The sequence below is a fragment of the Meriones unguiculatus genome, chromosome 10, assembly GCF_030254825.1.
Source record: "Meriones unguiculatus strain TT.TT164.6M chromosome 10, Bangor_MerUng_6.1, whole genome shotgun sequence".
Classification (NCBI taxonomy): Eukaryota; Metazoa; Chordata; class Mammalia; order Rodentia; family Muridae; genus Meriones; species Meriones unguiculatus.
The window spans coordinates 21,551,863-21,569,151 of record NC_083358.1 but is presented as its reverse complement, the minus strand read 5'-3'; the positions used below and the strand labels follow the sequence as shown (position 1 = coordinate 21,569,151).

At 43.0% G+C, this 17,289-nt stretch overlaps 2 protein-coding genes across 3 annotated transcripts in view; one reads left to right on the top strand and one right to left on the bottom strand.

Annotated features, from left to right (window-relative positions):
* Window positions 1-1,661: 1,661 nt before the first annotated feature.
* Slc7a6os (solute carrier family 7 member 6 opposite strand) lies at window positions 1,662-8,792 on the bottom strand. Its single transcript, XM_021632427.2, has 5 exons — window positions 8,566-8,792; window positions 8,189-8,455; window positions 5,068-5,277; window positions 3,440-3,560; window positions 1,662-2,348 (listed from the first exon to the last, which is right to left on the bottom strand). Exons 1-5 carry the CDS (start codon window positions 8,755-8,757, stop codon window positions 2,221-2,223), a joined length of 918 nt encoding a protein of 305 aa, XP_021488102.1. The 5' UTR covers window positions 8,758-8,792; the 3' UTR covers window positions 1,662-2,220.
* Prmt7 (protein arginine methyltransferase 7) overlaps window positions 8,785-17,289 on the top strand; it is a 48,436-nt gene continuing 39,931 nt past the window's right edge. Inside the window, exons 1-4 of one of the 2 annotated variants that reach the window (XM_021632353.2) lie at window positions 8,785-8,935; window positions 10,218-10,412; window positions 14,480-14,516; window positions 16,859-17,008. In XM_021632353.2, the coding sequence (XP_021488028.1) occupies window positions 10,318-10,412; window positions 14,480-14,516; window positions 16,859-17,008 (282 nt within the window). In that variant the 5' untranslated portion in view covers window positions 8,785-8,935; window positions 10,218-10,317. Of the gene's footprint in view, window positions 8,936-9,972; window positions 10,113-10,217; window positions 10,413-14,479; window positions 14,517-16,858; window positions 17,009-17,289 lie in introns of those variants that run through there. The other variant, XM_060392033.1, reaches the window with a different exon arrangement.

The window sequence follows — 17,289 nt, the reverse complement described above, 5'->3', positions numbered from 1 at the left end:
CCAAGGCTCTGCTAGAGCTAAGCTTTTAAGTGGAGTGTGAGCCTGTTTTTTTTTTTTTTTTTTTAGTGGTCTTTGGTCCTTAGTTAACTAATCCCAGGAATTTGCTGCCCTCCAGTGGTTTCTGGGAGAAGTGGGGACCTCACACTCAGGGTGCTGATGCTTAATGAGCAATCACTTGACTGGCAGCATTTTTTCCTTCTGAGGTGAACATAGCTTCCCCCAGGCACCCTTACTGTGGGAAAGAGCTAGACTTCCTACAGCACTCAAGCGTCATGGTGGAATTCTTCCTACCGAGTCTTTGAATCCACCTCCTGGTATGCTAATCCCATTTACAGTGGTACAGTTTGTTCCCCTTTTGGAATAGATACAGTCTGTGAAGTTGTCAGCCCCCCCCCCTTTTTTTAGCATAATTTAATGAACACATACACACCAGTGAACACACTGTAGTGGCAAACAGGATTTCAGTCCTGCTTATATGCCTACAGATCACAATGACTGGTGTTAGATACTGTATTGCTGCCCATTACTCAGAGTAACTGGGATAGTTTTGTTTATTGATTGGTTGTAAAAACTACTTGAGTATACAAGTTACATCATTTAGTAACCCCTTGTAGATGGGAACTACCATATAGGTAAAGGCTTATAAAATAGACATAAAGTGAAGGAATGAGTAGAGGTAGTAGAGGCTTTGAACTTGAAAGCATTGAGAAGAAGGCATCTGTGTTATTCACTTTCTCTTGGATCAGCATTCTTAGGACAAGACATTTGCTGAATTGAATGTTGTTATTTCCTCATACTAATTACTGTCTACTACAGTAACTACTAACCATACGTTGCTGAGTTAAAATGAAATAAAATGAAATAAAAACCCAACCAATTTGGTAACTTGCACGTTATACTTGCACCTTATGAGACTATGGCAAGATTGCAACTTACAGTTTAAAACAACAACAACAAAATCCTCTCAAAGCTGGTTATAATGGCTCATGCCTTTAATTCTAGTGCTAGGGAGGCAGAGCAGATAGGCTAGCCTGCTCTAAGACAGCCAGGGAGGGCTACACCGTCTCATTCCCTGTCCCAAAACACAAATCCCTGAGCTTTTTGTTAATACTAGTCACATCTCAAGTGTTCAACAGCCACACAATTACAAAGTGCATGTGCAGGACATGCTGGGAAAGTTCTACTGGTCAGTGTATGGGGGGGATGCTTATGAGTTACCACGACAAAAGTGGCCTACTACTGATGGTACAATGGGTCTATACATACGTGAGCCCTGCATCTATGCACTCAACTAAATGTAGCTTAAAAAAATGTGCCTGTTCTAAACTTATATAGACTAATTTTTTACACTCCCCAAAGAGCAGTGGTACAATTTAGATAGTGTTTACATTAGATATTTAGACTCTATAAAGATGGGCATAGATTATGTGTAAATACTGTGTCATCTTACATGAGGGACTTATTCATGGTGGATTTTGGCAGTCCTGGAACTGTACTGAGGGACAACTGTAATTTGTCTTTAGTGAGAGCTGTAAACAGGCCAACAGAGCCCAAAATGTATAAAGTTAACTCTGAAATGCCTGTCTCACTAACCTCTCCTTTTTCTGTGAGGATAACACCTAAAATAAGCAAACTTAAAAGGCTTTAAAAGAATTGCTTGCTTCCATGTAAAAGTTAGTCTTTATTAAAGAGTATTATATTCATACAATCCTGTTCCTTGGCTCCACTGCCAAAAGATGAGAGCAGTCTTTACAACCATCATCAGAGTCCAAGGTGGGGAAGGTGGAACGGCCCCCGTAACTCAGGCAGGGGAGCCACCGTTGTCCATCAAGGGGAACAGGCTTCACTGGAGGCTCCTTTAGGCATAGATGTGAAATGACAGAAAAACCACCTGGGCTGGAAGTTATACATCATTTATTTTCCAGATTGTAAGATTACTTACTTTTTTTTAATAGAATCAAATTCTTTGCCCAGGGTGGTCTAGAATTTATGGCACAGTCCAGGCTGGCCTTGCATTTTCAGTGTTCCTCTTGGTTTCCAGATTCTCCAATGCTGGAATATTACAGGCATGAGCCAGCATGCTTGGCTTCAATTATTGCTTGTCAGTGGAAGTCTTCACTGTGCTGGGTTGTAGTTTTTCTTTCCAATTAGGAATCCTAAGATGACTAGTCACAGAGCCTCAAGGGCCTGTGGAAGAATCTCATGAATACCAGCAGACCATCAATCTGAATCTATGTCATGCAGGTTGTCATAGTCAAACTCCTTCTGTACATCTAAAGGGTATTTGTTCCATACCAATCGATTGCTGCCTCTTTCCTCCTCACTGAGGCTGTTATATTCATCAGAGCCTACAAGGAGATAAGGATTTTATTCTCCATTATAAAATACTTGCTCATAAAGAAAATTTGTGATGAAGAGCTTATGTTTACTTATTTTGTTGGGGGTGCATATGTGGAGGGTTGTGTATTTGGTCAAAAGATCATTTACAGGAGTCACATTTTTCCTTCTATTATGTGGGTGCTGGGGATCAAACTCGTGACATCAGGTTTGGCAGCTAAATGTTTAGGGGTCAGAGATTTCTTTTGTCTTTCTACCCCTACTTTCTTTCTAAGTTTGTCTAGAACTCATTGCTCTGCCACCTCAGCCATGTGAGTGGTGGGATGACAGGTATGTTCTACCACATTCATGTTAATACATGTCTCTTTTTAAAACTTAAAATTTAAGCCGTGCTGTGGTGGCACACACCTTTAATCCCAGAAGTTGAGAGAGTCCATGAATTTCTTGAGTTTAAGGCCAGCCTGATCTACAGAGTAAGTTCCAGGACAGCCTTAGCCTTGAAAAAGTATAAATAAATAAGTGAATATATTTGTGTGTGTGTGTCAGCTTATAGAAGTTGGTTTTCTTTTTACAGAGGATTCTGGGGATCCAACTCTTGTTGCCAGATTTGCTGGCTGATATATTAACACTTGTGTGTAGCCCTGGCTGTTCTGGAACTTACTTTGTAGATCAGGTTGGCCTTAAACTCAAGAAATTCATTTGCAGGGATTCACGTGCTGGTTTAAAGGCATGTGCTATCACATCCAGTTTTCTTCTTTTTTAAAAGAATGTATTTGAGTGTTTTTCCTGAATGTGCACGTGTATGCCTGCTGGTGCCCATAGAGGTCAGAATAGTTGAGTCAGGTTCCCTGGAACTGAATGCAATTAAGGATGACATGACATGAGCTGTCATGTCAGTACTGGGAACAGAACCCTTACTTTTGCAAGAACGGCCAATGCTCCTAGGCATTCAAGCATCTCTCCAACCCTATTAATACTTTCTCTGACAGCTCTCCTACAGACAGGGAAAGCTTAGCCATATGCAAGCATACCCATCAATTAATTGTGCCTTCCCCTCAATCTTGACTCCTATCAGTCTAACTCCATCTGGGTTGCTACCTACCTCTGGAATCTTCATCTCCATCACTGCTTTCTTCATCTGGGTACTCATTGCGCCAATTATTTTCACTGTTTTCATCATCTTCGTCTTCATAAATATCTTCTGGTTGCTCAGCATCATTCACCTGAACATCTCAACATAAACATGAGTTTAAGTACAAAACATCTACTTACACTCCCTGTTTGAGGCTAATGGCATAATATCTTGGGGAGATTCAAGGAATGGTACTATGTGAAAATGGCCAGACTAGGAGTTCATTTGACTCTGCTTTACAAGAGACTAGGTAATCTTAGGCTACAAAGGGTTTACAAGAGCCCAGATCCGCTCAAGATACCACATCCCAATGCCATTAGAGGGGAATGATTGTAAAGAAGAGGTAGTGGCATCTATTTTCAAATCCCCGAAGGACTGCCAGGTGGGAGAGGGACTTTATGACTAGTGGTATCAAGGTTAGGATCAAAAAACCTCAGGGTAAGTGGTACAAGAAAGGAGTAGAGGCCACAGAGTGGTCTGAAGTGGGCACATCCACTCAGGCAGATACACACAGACTCATGCATACACATAAAACCTCTCAACATTTTTACAAAATAGAGTTAGGATGTTAAGGAAAATTTTCTCCTCTTTATTATTCTGAGACAAGAACTTAATATGTAGCTGTGGCCAGCCTGGAGCTTGCTTATGTAGATCAAGATGGTCTCACAGGCTTTTTTTTTTTAGATTTTAAAAGAATGTTTCTGTTCTTGGGGGTGGGGGAGAGTTTGAGATGACTGAAGTCTCAGCACTTACATGATGGCTTACAATTATCTATAATTCATCTAACACTCTTCTGGCTTCTTTTGGCACCAGCATGCAAGTAATGTGCAGATATTAATTTTGTTCATAGTTGTAGGTAGTCCAACATATTTTTTTTTTTCTTTTTTTGAGACAGGGTTTCTCTTTGTAGCCTTGGCTCTCCTGGACTTGCTCTGTAGACCAGGCTGGTCTTGAACTCACAGAGATCCACCTGCCTCTGCCTCCCTAAGTGCTGGAATTAAAGATGTGTACCACTGTACCCAGTTTCATATTTGCTATATTAAACCAGGGTTTCTACAAAGGATTTATAATAAAACTTTTCTACTAAGCAAAAACAAGAACTAGAACAATGTTTACCAAGAGAGGAGTTCATAGCCAAGGTGGTGGTACATGCTTGTAATCCCAATATTGGGGAAGCTGAGGCAATTCCGACTGCCACAAGTTAAAAACTTAGACGCACAAGAGATATCCTTTCACAAAAATAAGGGCTAGATGATAGCTCAGCGTGGATAAAGTACTTGCTGAGTGATCTTAAGCACCAGAGTTCAGATATTCAGAACCCATGTAAAAGCTGGGTAGGCTGGGTAACCTGTCTGAGAGGCACATGAGAGGCAGAGACAGGAATCCTTGAGATAAGCTGTCCAGTTAGATTAGTTGGAAATGGTGAGCTCTGGCTTCATTGAGAGACCCTGCTTCAAGGCCCTACTACACATGCATCATGACATACACAGTAAGTAAAATTAATTTTAAAATTTAAAAACAAATGAAACCAAGAAAGAGTGGGGTCCAGGAAGTCAAAGTATCCTGTTACATGCCCTTCTCCTCTTGGACCTCCTTACCAGCTCCCATTCCTGGCTGTAGGGCTGCACAGACAGGATGTTCTCAATCCACCCTGGAGGGACCATCTCCATATAGTAAATGTCATATACATAGTCATCATTGTGCTTTGGTTCCTCCTGATGTTCTACTGGTGCTCCATCATCAGATACAGTTAGCTTCTCACGGATCAACTCTACAGAATTACAGAGGATCACGTCTGGATCAGACGTCTACAAAGAAACCAGATGACATGACAGAGATAAGACTCAAATAAGCCTTGAACTCTCAGAGATCTGCCTGCCTCTGCCTCCCAAATACTAGGACTGCAGGCAGTATTGAAGACTCTTAGAATACTCTTTGCTATTATGTTTTTCCTTTAGGATCCATAGGCCTATATAAGGTTTCCTGGTAAAACCTATTAAAATCTTTCATCTGGCTCATTTAACTGACCAAACTACATCTAATAAAGAAGACTAGCTATAATCCCCTCTAGAAAGAAGAGCTCATTGAAAACACAAAGTCCTAGAAAAAAACTAGTCCAGGTTAAGATGTTTTCCAGTGTCTACAGGGTCCTGGTAGCGCAGGTCAGTGTGAAGTTGCAGGGAAATGCTACAGATGGCCTCAACAAGTTCATCAGAGAAAGCAGTGTAGCTGAAATCAGCTACCGTGCAGAAGTAGGAATGTTCCATTACCAAAGCACACAGAGGGAGACCAATACTGGCCCATACAAATCATGGGCAACTTCCTGTTGCTCTAAAGTCACAAAGGAATTAGTGGTACAAGTTTCTGTATAGGCTTTTGCTCCTCAAAGCTTTTTTTTTTTTTTTTTTTTTGTCTTTATGTATGTATACATACCATGTGTATGTGTGGTGCCCTCAGAGGTCAGAAGAGTGTTGGATCCCCTGGGACCTAAGTTGCAGATAGTTGTGAGCTGTGTCATGAAGGTACCGGGAATTGAACCCAGGTCCTCTGCAAAGAGCACCTGGTGCTCTCCAGCCCATCCTCAAAGCTCTTTATAAGGAGAATTCTGGCTTCAACTCACAGGTCTTCACTCTAATCCCAGGAAATTATGGAGTCATTTAGTTTTTAGAACTAGAAAATTAACCAGCTTCCCTCTAGTTACTTTTGGGTTGTGGGTAAACTGAGTGATTTTTTTTCCCCCTCCATTACTGAGATTTAAATTGAGGGCCTTACACAATCTAGACAAATGCTTTATCTATATCCTTAAACTCCTAGTTTACTTTTAGGTTGCTATGTTTTTTGATGAATAGACATTGTTCTCACACTTTTTGCTACTGGCCCAGACTGGACCCAAACTTAGGGAAATCTTGCCTCAGCTTCCTAAGTGCTGGGATTATAGGCATTGAGACACTATGCTTTGTAGAAAAATTATTAAAAAATAAAAATTGCAATCATATGTGTGTTCTTGTTCATTTTAACAGTCAACTTCAGATAGCCTGGAGTCAGCAGAGAAGAGAATCTCAAGGAATTGAGTAGCTAGGCCTGTACCATTTCTTGGTCTAGGGCTACAAAAGAAACTAAGAATAAGCCTGGAAGCGTTTTCCAACAGGGCATAGTGGCATACACCTTTAATCCCAGCACTCAAGTGGCAGAGGCAGGCAGATCCCGTGGAGTTTAAGGTTGGTCTGGTTTACTTAGTTCCAGGACAGCCAGAGCTACACAGTTAAGACCCTGTCTCAAAAAACCAAAATAGTAGCAACAGAGGAAGCATTTTCCATGGTTTTGCAACAAGTTCCTGCATTTTCTAAAACCTTTACTACCCTGTTACTTTTGTTCAGAATGCATCACAGCAACAGAAAGAAAACCCAGTACTACATGGGTGTGATGGCATGTTAGACATGTGGGTCCTTGGCTATTGAACTCAGGTTGTACCTTTTCCTGCTGAACATTCTTGCTAGCCCTCAGAAAAAATATTTTTAATGTTTGCATATATGCACACTCATTTTCAGTTATAGTACAGAGCGCTTTCTTCTATTGTTAAACACAAGTATTTTCCATGTTGCCAAACTTCAGGATTACCAAGATGTTGATCACTCAAACTGAGGTGGATTCAGTTTTAAGGTGCCTTATATGTGGGTGCTGGAAACCAAACCCAGGTCTTCACGATGAAACAGCCAGTAAACTGCTAAACCACCTCTAAAGTCCCATACATACCTCTTTTCTTCCCTTTTTTTCTTTCCCCCAAGACAGGGCTTCTCTGTGTAGCCTTGGCTGTCCTGGACTCACTTTGTAGACCAGGCTGGTCTCAAACTCAGAGATCACCTCTCTCTGTCTCCCTGAGTGCTGGGATTAAAAGCGTGCACCACCATGGCTAGCTACTTTAATTTTTTTTTTTTTAAGTGTTCTTATTTATCTGCTGGCCACTATATGTTGACTGCTCTGGTACATACTCCTGTTGCTATAGTATTCCTCTATAATACAAATCCACAGCAGGCCACAACTGAGCAGGCCAACCATGCACCAAAACTTATGAAATTAAGCTAAAATCAATCTTTTTGTATTCCCCTCATTTGTTATAGCACCAAAGATTTAACATACATAGTCTCTAAATAATAATGTACACATTTTAAATAGGCTCAAATCTACTTTTCAAAAGACCTACATCAATTTTGTTTAGGTACAGGGTCTCACTCTGTAGCTCTGGCTAGCCTTGAATGCAGAGATCTAACAGCCTCTGCGATGAGTGCCTGGGCAACTACACCTTAACTTTTTTTTTTTTGAGACAAGGTCTCACTGTGTAGACCTGGTTGGCTTGGAACTCAGAGATCCACCCACTGCCTCACAAGTGCTGGGATCAAAGATGTCGCCACCACACCAAACTAGAAAGAAAAGAAAAGCCAGTCATGAGGGATGGTGTGGTACATGGCTGTAACCCCAGCACTGGGGCTGGTGAAGCATGGGAACCACTGCGTGTCAGAGGCCTGCCTGGGCTACAGAGCCAGTGCTTTGTCAGCCAGAGCTACACAGCAAAACTATCTCAGCAAAAACTATCAACAAGACAAAAACAAGAAATCAAACAGATACCATTCTTTAGGGTGGATCATCCATCCTTAAGCTTAAAATGTATGCTGTCTCTTAATTGCTGCCTTTGGGAGCAGAGCAGAGACATGGAGTACTCACTTTACAGCAATCTGTGGCAGCCGCCTCCGGGTCTCCCTCCTCGTGGACCAGGTCCAACAACTGGAAGCCTGTGTCCCCGTCAGCTTCTGACACACATTGAGGCTCCAAACTGCTAGAGGTCCCCGAAGACCGGTGGCTGGAGACTATCCTGTAGCGGCCCTCTTTACGGACCTCGCGGACCGAGGCACGAAGATCGCGGCGGATACGCAGCTGGCTGCTCCGGGAAGGGCGCAGGGCAGCGCGCACAAGCTGCTGGATTGGCTCCTCCTGAGGGACCACAGGAATAGGGTGACAAGGATGACGGCCTCAGCAATTGTTTGTATATGGGAAGCATTTTAAGATTCCCTTCCACACAAGAGTCCACGCCTGCTTCATACCTGGGAGCGCACGGTAGCAACCAACTGGAAGACATTCCTCTGCGCCGCCGTCTCCTGATCCCCTGGTGTCTCCTGAGCAGACGACTGGACCTCGCTGTCCCGGAGGCGTTTACAGGCCAGCACGAGAGCCTCTGCTGGCTCCGCATTTCGCTTCCGCTTCACGCGCAACACCGCAGTCCTGCCGGCCTCCATAGCTGCTGTCGCGGAGCACTGTGGGAAGGCGCGGGGTGCGACGGGAGATATCTCCAGTTCCGCAGAGGGTTGCGCCGCGTGGAACGTCATGCCTACGCGCTGAGGTCCCGCCCCCATGTGGTGGGTGAGGCGGAATGGTCGCAGCCATTGGTGGCGTGTGGAGTGCTTCCCACGGAGGGTGAGCTATTGGGTTTGCGGGGGAAGTAGGGCCGTGGCAGGTCCTGAGTGCAGCCAGCCTTCCCGGCCTCATTTTCTGGGCTCCGGCATAGGGTCCTGGCGTGGGTACATTCGGGTTCCCGGTATACTTGTGGACTTCTCCAGAGTCCACGTGGAGTTGTTTAAGCACCGTGGCGGACAGGTCTGCCCTTCCACAGCAGCCCGCGTGTGTGGTTGTCCTTTCTCAGACCGTGGCCTAGCACCAAGCAGGGTGTGGGGCCTAAGACTGGTCCTGCCGAGCCTCGCTTCAGCCATTCAAACCCGGACCTCAGTTGTACTCCCCTCCAGCCTTCGGTCCCCGAGCCGTTCTGCGGTTCTCTGATTCGGAATAGGCTTTCTTAGTCGGTGTTCTGTTGTAGTAAGAAACCACACATTTGCCTGAAGCATTGCTGTAAACGAGTGTACCCTACGTGGACGTGCCTTTGATGAAAACTCTGGAGTGGCCTCCAGTGCATCTCTAAGAAAGTGCCTAGTTAAACCCAAGCGACCACACAGTGTGTTTAATATACCTAGGATGACTACTGCGCTTTGCGTTTTTGTTACCTTCTGATAATTCATTGCTTGGCTTGCTTTGCCTTCACCTGAGGGCTGGAACTGGATGGTCTTGTGGGGTACTTTTAAGTCTACTGGAATTTCTGAAGAGTGTCATAATTTCCAGATAGCATTATATATTTACTATGTTATTTTTTTTTCTCTGCTTTTTCTTAAGATATGATCTCATTGTGTAGTTCAGACAGTCAAGGAACTCATAGAGATCCTCCTGCTTCTGCCTTCCTAGGGCTGGAATCAAAGTCGTGCACCAATACGTTCTTGTATTTTGTTCTTGTTATATGACACTCTCACACCGTAGTCCAGGCTGGCATCAAACTTCAGATCATACTTCGGAATCTCAGCTTCCTAAGTGCTGAGATTGTAGATATGTGCTACCACAGCTGGTTTTTATTATAGTTTTTAGTGGTATGTGCTGTGTATAAAATGAAATCACTCTTGCTAGAAATATTAAAAAGCTGATTAAGATTTTTTGAGACAGGCTATCACTGTGTAGTTCTTACTGGTATAGAACACGCTGTGTAGACCATGCTGACTTTGTACTTAACAGAGATCCACCTGTGTCTGACTCCCCAGAGTTGATATTGAAGGTTTGTGTCATCATTACTAAAAATTTTTAAGTGATTTTGACATTTCTGTCTGTTTCTTGATTCTTTTTTCCTTTTTGTTTTCTTGTCTCTTTGCCTCCTTTGTAGGCATTATAATTGACTAGGTTTCTGATATCCAGATCTGTTTCTAAGAAATCAGTTGACAAGGCTGAGTTTCTGTGCAAACATTGAAGAGCCAGTTGGCACCATGAAGGTTTTCTGTGGTCGTGCCAATCCAACCACAGGATCCCTGGAATGGCTGGAGGAGGATGAACACTATGATTACCACCAGGAAATTGCCAGGTAACAAGGACTGCTTCTCAGACCGCAGGTGTGCAGGGCTCAGCGGTGTTAAGTTTTGGAGAAGACTCTGGAGACTGTTTTCTGAGCTGCTGAGATGAGAACCTTGTTGAAAGCAGTTTACAAAGTGGGCTGGAGAGAAAGGACGGTGGTGGCGACTGTAATCCTAAAGGGGAGGCAGAGGGTGTGAGACAGTTTGGAGGAGCTTGAGTTTGGTAACTGACTGTACGCAGTAGGAGGGGCAAAGGTCAAGAAGCACCAAGATTTCTCCTGCTTAGAGTGACTGGCTAGATAGATGTTTTTAACAAAAATCTTAGTCATTTGATTTTACAAATAAAAACTCAGATTCTGGGGTGAAAGCTGACTTCCCAGAAGGAATCTACCTCTTCCATCCCATCTCAAAAAACCCTCAAATGCATCGTCCCTCCCTTTTACATCTTGTGTATCTCTGTCATCCTTCTGACTTGCTCTTTTTATGTTTTTTTTTTTTTCTTAATAATCCTGTGTTCACTCACTGTCAACTGGTTGTTTGTTCTACCTCTTGACCTATGGGTTGACTTTATTTAATCCTGTTCACAATATTCAAGCAGAAAGCTCTTGGATTAAAGGTGTGTGCTAGGCCAGAAACAGGTTTTTCCAGTAAATAACACAATCATGGGGAAAATGGAACATGAGGTGTTAAGGCTGGGACATTCATTCAATGCTAATAGGTAGAAAGAAACATGAGTCTTAAGACACAGAATTTGAAGAACTTGGTAAAGTTGAAATTGAGAGACATTGCAGCATCTTAGTGAAAGAGGTTATGAAATGTAAAAACAGGATTAGCTGAGGAGGCAGAAATAGAACCAGAAGGAAAGTTAGGATGGAAAGAGAAGGGGAGCTTAGGGACGGTAGAATAAACTATTAGGGTCCCTCTACTAAGAAGTCCTGAATGCTGATGACCATAGCAACAGCCGTGAGCCGGTGGTGGTCAGTGGAGTGCTGAGAGGTGAGTGGACATGTCTTTTAAAAAGCAGGTCGGGACCTGAGAGATGGCTCAGCACTTAGGAGGGTGGGCAACTCAACCTCCTATAACTAGTTCCGGAAGATCTGATGCCCCTTTCTGGACTTTGTGGGCACTTACCCTCACAGGTTTACTCATACACATATGCTTGTGTACTCATACATACATGAATGTTCACACAGCATACAAAGTGGGTAGGGAGCACTTTTTCAGCATTGCATGAATTTATCTGAGGTTGCAATTCTAATTAGCACCAAATAAATGTATTTTTCTTTATTCTTAGCTTGGTTGGTTTTATTCTCGGTCAGAAATAGCAAAACATTGAAAATAACATGTCTATCAACATTATTAGGCAAACCTGTGGTCTATCTATATAGAGGACCACAATGCAATTGGGAAAATCAAAAGCTCTTTATTTTCATTCCATTCTCCATTGGTAGAGTGATCGTCACAATATATTACATTGAAAAAAAGCAAGTGTATAATTATGCCACTTTGTTTCAGAAATCTCGTGAAATGTGTTTTTTTTTTTTTTACAAAAGGAAGTACTAGTAGAGTAAGCTGGAAATTGATGAAAATTACCTGTAGACAATCCAACTGGGCCTGGCTGCCTGTTTGTTATGGTTGGTTTTAACTTTAACTTGTCATAATTAGAAACCCCTAGTTGCTGCCCCTGATTGCCTTGGCTGAGGTGGGAAGACACACCTAACTGTGGTACCTCGGGAGCTAGAGAACCCCAGAACAGCTGTCACTTAGTTGGGGGGCTATGACCAATAATTACTTAGTCCACAAGGTGTGGTGCCTCGGCAGTCCTAGTCTGACACCTGGAACCCAGAGAGTTTTTGGAGAGTGGCTGGTGCCTGTTCCACCATGAAACTTTGCTGTCAGAGAACGAAGCAGCAGCAGGAGCAACAGAGCAAATTTACTCACTGGCAAGAAGGAAAGCCAAGCAAGCAGGCTTTGGGGACACTTCCTTCTGAGCTGCCTTTTTTCATTTGGCTGCTACCAGACTGTGCCACCACAGTCTGGGTGCATCTTCCCACCTCATCCAAGGCAATCAGAAAAATTCTTCAGGGGCAGCTACTCAGGTGATAGTTTTTGGTTTTATCTAACGATCTGGCTACCTACCTAACTACCTTTCTACCTATTATTGGCTTTTTGACAGAAGAAGCTGTCGGATCCCCCTAGTACAGTGTGAGCTACAATGTGGGTGTTGGGAATCAAACCCTTCCTCTGGAAGTGCAGCCAATTCTCTTAACTGCAGAATATCCAGAGGCCAGTCTAATCTAGATAATTCTTCACTCAGGTTTCCTTTTCAGGTGCTTCTTGCTTATAATCAAGTTGACAGTTAAAATTAACCGGTCCAGTTCAGGGCATGGTGGCCCATCCCTTTAGTCCAGTTTGGGGTGAGGTGGCACATGCCTTTAGTCCCAGCACTTGGGAGACAGAGAGTTCTTCAAGGAACACTCAGTATTGAGTTCCAGGCCAGTTGAGCTACAGAGTTGAGACCCTGACTCAAAAACAACAACAACAACAAAAAAAACTAATCAGTACAGTGGGACAAATAGAGACTGAAGTCAGGATTTTGAGGATTATACTCTCATCCTCATTTAAAGCATCTAGGCAAGTAAGTACTCTATCACTGAGTGGCAACCCCAGCCCCTCCTAAACTTGGGAATAATGCAAGCACAGGAAGGACTGTAGGTGGTTCAGAGGCAAATAGAAAATATGGATATGACTTCTTTCCCTGTACTTACTGTATTTAGCCAATCAGCTTCCCCTGATGTGATATGAACCTCTGAGCATGGTGACCCTCATATACTCAGGGAGATTTCATTCTTTAGAAAGGAGAACAGCTGTATGCTCTCTCTTTCCAGGTTCCTCTCTCTAGTGTGGATGGATGGGGTAGTTCTAAGGTACACATGTATTATTCAAAGTTACATCCTGTGTTGTGATTATTGAGTGTTATAATATGATCAGTATGTTTATGGTTATAGGTTACTGTTTTAGGCTCAGTATGGTGGACCAGTAAAATGGGTCAGCAGGTTAAAGGTGTTTGCCACCAACACTAACAACCTGAGCTCGATCCCCAGGGCACATGTAAATGTGTAAAGAAGAAACTGACTCTTGCAAATTGTCCTTTGACTTCCAGAAGCACACACATAAATAGACACAAATTACTCCTCTAGGGTAACTACTAGAGCATTTTGGGGTCTGAGAAGAACATTTGCTCTGAGTGGATTTTTTGCAAAAGCAGAGAATGGCAGTTACTGATCATACTAAAATAAATTTTGAGGGCTGACAAGATGGCTCAGTGGGCACAGGTACTTGCTGACAAGCCTGAAGACTTGAGCTCAGTCCTTGGAACTCACATGGTAGAAGGAGAGCACCAACTTCCACAAAACTGTCTTCTGACCTTCACACATGCACCATGGTGCATGTATTCTCTGCCCCAAGGAGGCAAATATAATATATATATATGTTTATTATTATTATTTTTTTTTTGTTTGAGACAAAGTGTCATTATGTAGACCAGGCTGGCCTCAAACTCACAGAGATCCACATGCTTCCGCCTTCAAAGGCCTGGGAATAAAGGTGAGTGATAGCATGCCCAGTTTTTAAAGTTTTGGGTTTTTTTTGAGACTTTTTTTGCTATATAATCCAGACTGGTCTTAAACTCATTCTTTTTCTCAGTTTTGAAATACTTGAGATTACAGACTTGAGCCACAATACCAGACTATTAAAATATTTTAAAATGGGGGCTAGTGAGATGACTCAGTGGTTAAGGACTCTTCCAGGAACCCAAGTTCAATTCCCACCAACCACAAGTCAACTCAGAACTGTCTGTAACTCCAAGATCTGACACCCTTACTCTGATACACATGCAGGCAAAACACCAATGCACATAAAATAAAATAATTTTTTAAATTAAAAGGTGTTTCAAAGTGGATAACATACTTGTTGGATCCAATTGAGGACTGCATTTATGGGTGGGAACGCTTTTTGTTCATGCATATCTATATTAGCAAAGGTTTCCGACTTACCTTTTCTGTTTTTATCTTTTAAGGTCATCCTATGCCGATATGCTGCATGACAAAGACAGAGTAAGTATAAAATAAGTCATGTTGTAAGACAGGGTCTCACTGGCTAGCCCTGGATAGCCAGGAACTTCCTATAGTAGGCCAGGCTGACCTTCAGCTTGGAGATGCCACCATTCCCTGCTTTTTGAGTGCTGGGATTAAAGGTGTGCATAACCATGACTGGTGGAAACCATAATCTTGATGTGGTATTTGGAATCTTAGATTTTTAAGGTCAGAAACTCCTCAGGAATCAGGATGTTCAGTGATACTGAGAGATGTTTGGTATAATAGAAAATCTTTATGGATGTTGGGTTTTGCCTCTGGCTCTGTTTTTCTCCCCCTCAGCCTTATTAAGGTGCAAGAGCTGCGTAGATGGCTTGGTGGATAAAATACTTGGTGTTCAAAGCATAAGGCCCTGAATGTGGATCCCTAGTACCTATGTAAAAGCTGGACATAGCAGTGTCTAACCCTAGCAGGGGTGGCAGAGACAGCAGACTGAGGGCGTGCTGGCCAGCCAGCCTACTTGAGCTAGTTGCTTGATGGTCTCTGAGAGACATGGTTTCAAATACCACAGAAGCCCACTGTCTGTCTTCTGCATAGGCACACATGGAAGCAGGCATATGCATAGCTACCCTTGTATACAGTCTAATTACCAGTTAAATGTCTTGTCTGTTTATTGGTACAATGTAATGTGTTTGTGCATATGTACGCATACACACATTTTGAAATGATTAAATCAAACTACTTAGAGCCCGTCATTTCCATGCTTGCGTAACATAACATTCTCATCTTATTATTGTAGTATTGAATTTATGAGATTTTCTGATTTTATGTGATCTATATAGAAAAGGGTCTTTCTTACTTCAGAGAGAAGTTGGCCAAATGACATTCCAGTCAGCCAAGCCATAAAGGTAGCTCCCTCTTTTTTGTGAGCGTGAAACCTGACATCAAATTCTACTGATCTAGCCAGGTGAGGTGGTGCATGCCTTTAATCCCAGCACTCAAGGAGGCAGAGACAGGCGGATTTCTGTGAGTTTGGGGCCAGTCTAGTCTACAAATCGAGCCCAAGACAGCTGAGGCTACACAGAAAAACCCTGTCTCAGGAAAGAAAAAAAAAAAGATTGTACTGATCTTCCAACTGCAAATCATTTTGCTCAGCCCTCATTTACTTTGTTGAGTGCCTCTTCTCATTCCTCTACATGACAGCCCACAGTCTGACTGTGTGAGCTGCCATGTGGATGCTAGCAATTAAATTAGGTCTTCCACAAAAGTCATAAGTGCTCTAACTGATGAGCCATGGTTCTAGCCCCTGGTAAGTGTATGCTTGACATTTTAAGAAATTGTTGAGAACTTTTTTAGGGTGCATATGTAACTTATGTTTCCATTATGTATGAGATTCCTAATTTCTTCACATTTTAGAGACTGGTTTATAGCTCAGTAGAATACTTACCTAGCATATGTGAGGTCCTGGGTGACACCCAGCACTGGAAAGAGAAATCGACATGTGGTATTCTAAACTTAGAAATAAACTAACAACAGCAACAACAAAACCCAAACCTGACAGCCTCAGTTCAGTCCCTAGAACCTGCATGGTAGAAGGAGAGAACTGACTACTACGAATCGTCTTTTATGTACACATATGTCCTATTGTGTGCACATGTGCATGCATGTACATTCCCCAGCCCACACAAATACATAAATGTGAAAACAATGTTAAAATTATTTATTATAGAGATAGCTCAGTGGTTCAGAGCACTGCAGAAGAACCAGGTTTAGAGGGGTATTCAGGGAGAATGTAACGAACTTAGCTGCAGGTACAAATCCTGGGCTAGAACTAACAGAAGTACCAGTTGGCAAGGAGGGCAGTGGGCGGACACTTTCGCCTCTCAGATGGATCAGTACTTGGGGGTTGGTGCTGCTCTGAGTCACCAGAGGAGGCTGCTTGTGGGCACTGGGAGAAGAAGGCCTAGAACCAGCCGCCATTTCTAAAAGGGACCTGATCAGAACTGCATTCCTACAGGAAGAACAAACATACTTTCTCCCTGCTCCTACCTGCCTTTAATCCTCTTCATTTCTTTATTGTCTATACCTAGCAGCAATGGTTTACAGTCTTGCCAGCATTCCTAAACAGAAATAGAGGAGTATGGCAGAGAGAATTACTTAATACAGGGCAGGAGGCTGACTCGGTGATCATGGAACCTATAACTGTATAGCTTAGCTAGCAAGTGCTGACCTCTAGGGCTTAGAAAGGACATAGGGTCATTTCTTTACCTGGTGCTGCCAACCATGACCCCAGTTCTATAGAGCACCTTTTCACTTACTTATAATAACAAGAGACGTGACAGTTATTTTTTCCTTTCTCTCAGAATATAAAATATTACCAGGGTATCCGGGCAGCTGTGAGTAGGGTAAAAGACAAAGGACAGAAGGCCTTGGTTCTTGACATTGGCACTGGCACAGGTCTCCTGTCAATGATGGCAGTTACTGCAGGAGCTGACTTCTGCTATGCTATCGAGGTAAGCCATACTGTTTGGGTGTGTATCCTGTGTCTTATATGGGGAGGCCTTTAAGTCCTTGGGTTTTCTCAGTCTATTGACAAACAATGATGAGCACATAACTGACTTCTTCACACGTAGAAGATGACTCAGACAGGGCTCCTCTCTTCAGGAGGTTCCCCTCTTCTTCCCCACTTTGAAACAGTGATTCTCAGAGTAGGCTGTGTCAGACTCCCTGAGGAACTTTAAAAAATAGTTACGTGGGCTGGAAAGATGGCTCAGTGGTTAAGAACACCGTCTGT

Coding starts and splice junctions, on each gene's coding strand:
- Slc7a6os (XM_021632427.2), bottom strand. CDS start 8,757: ATGGAGGCCGGCAGGACTGCGGTGTTGCGCGTGAAGCGGAAGCGAAAT. Junction 5,278..8,188: donor CTGCCACAGATTGCTGTAAA/GTGAGTACTCCA, acceptor GTTTCTTTGTAG/ACGTCTGATCCAGACGTGAT. Junction 3,561..5,067: donor ACAGCCAGGAATGGGAGCTG/GTAAGGAGGTCC, acceptor TGAGATGTTCAG/GTGAATGATGCTGAGCAACC.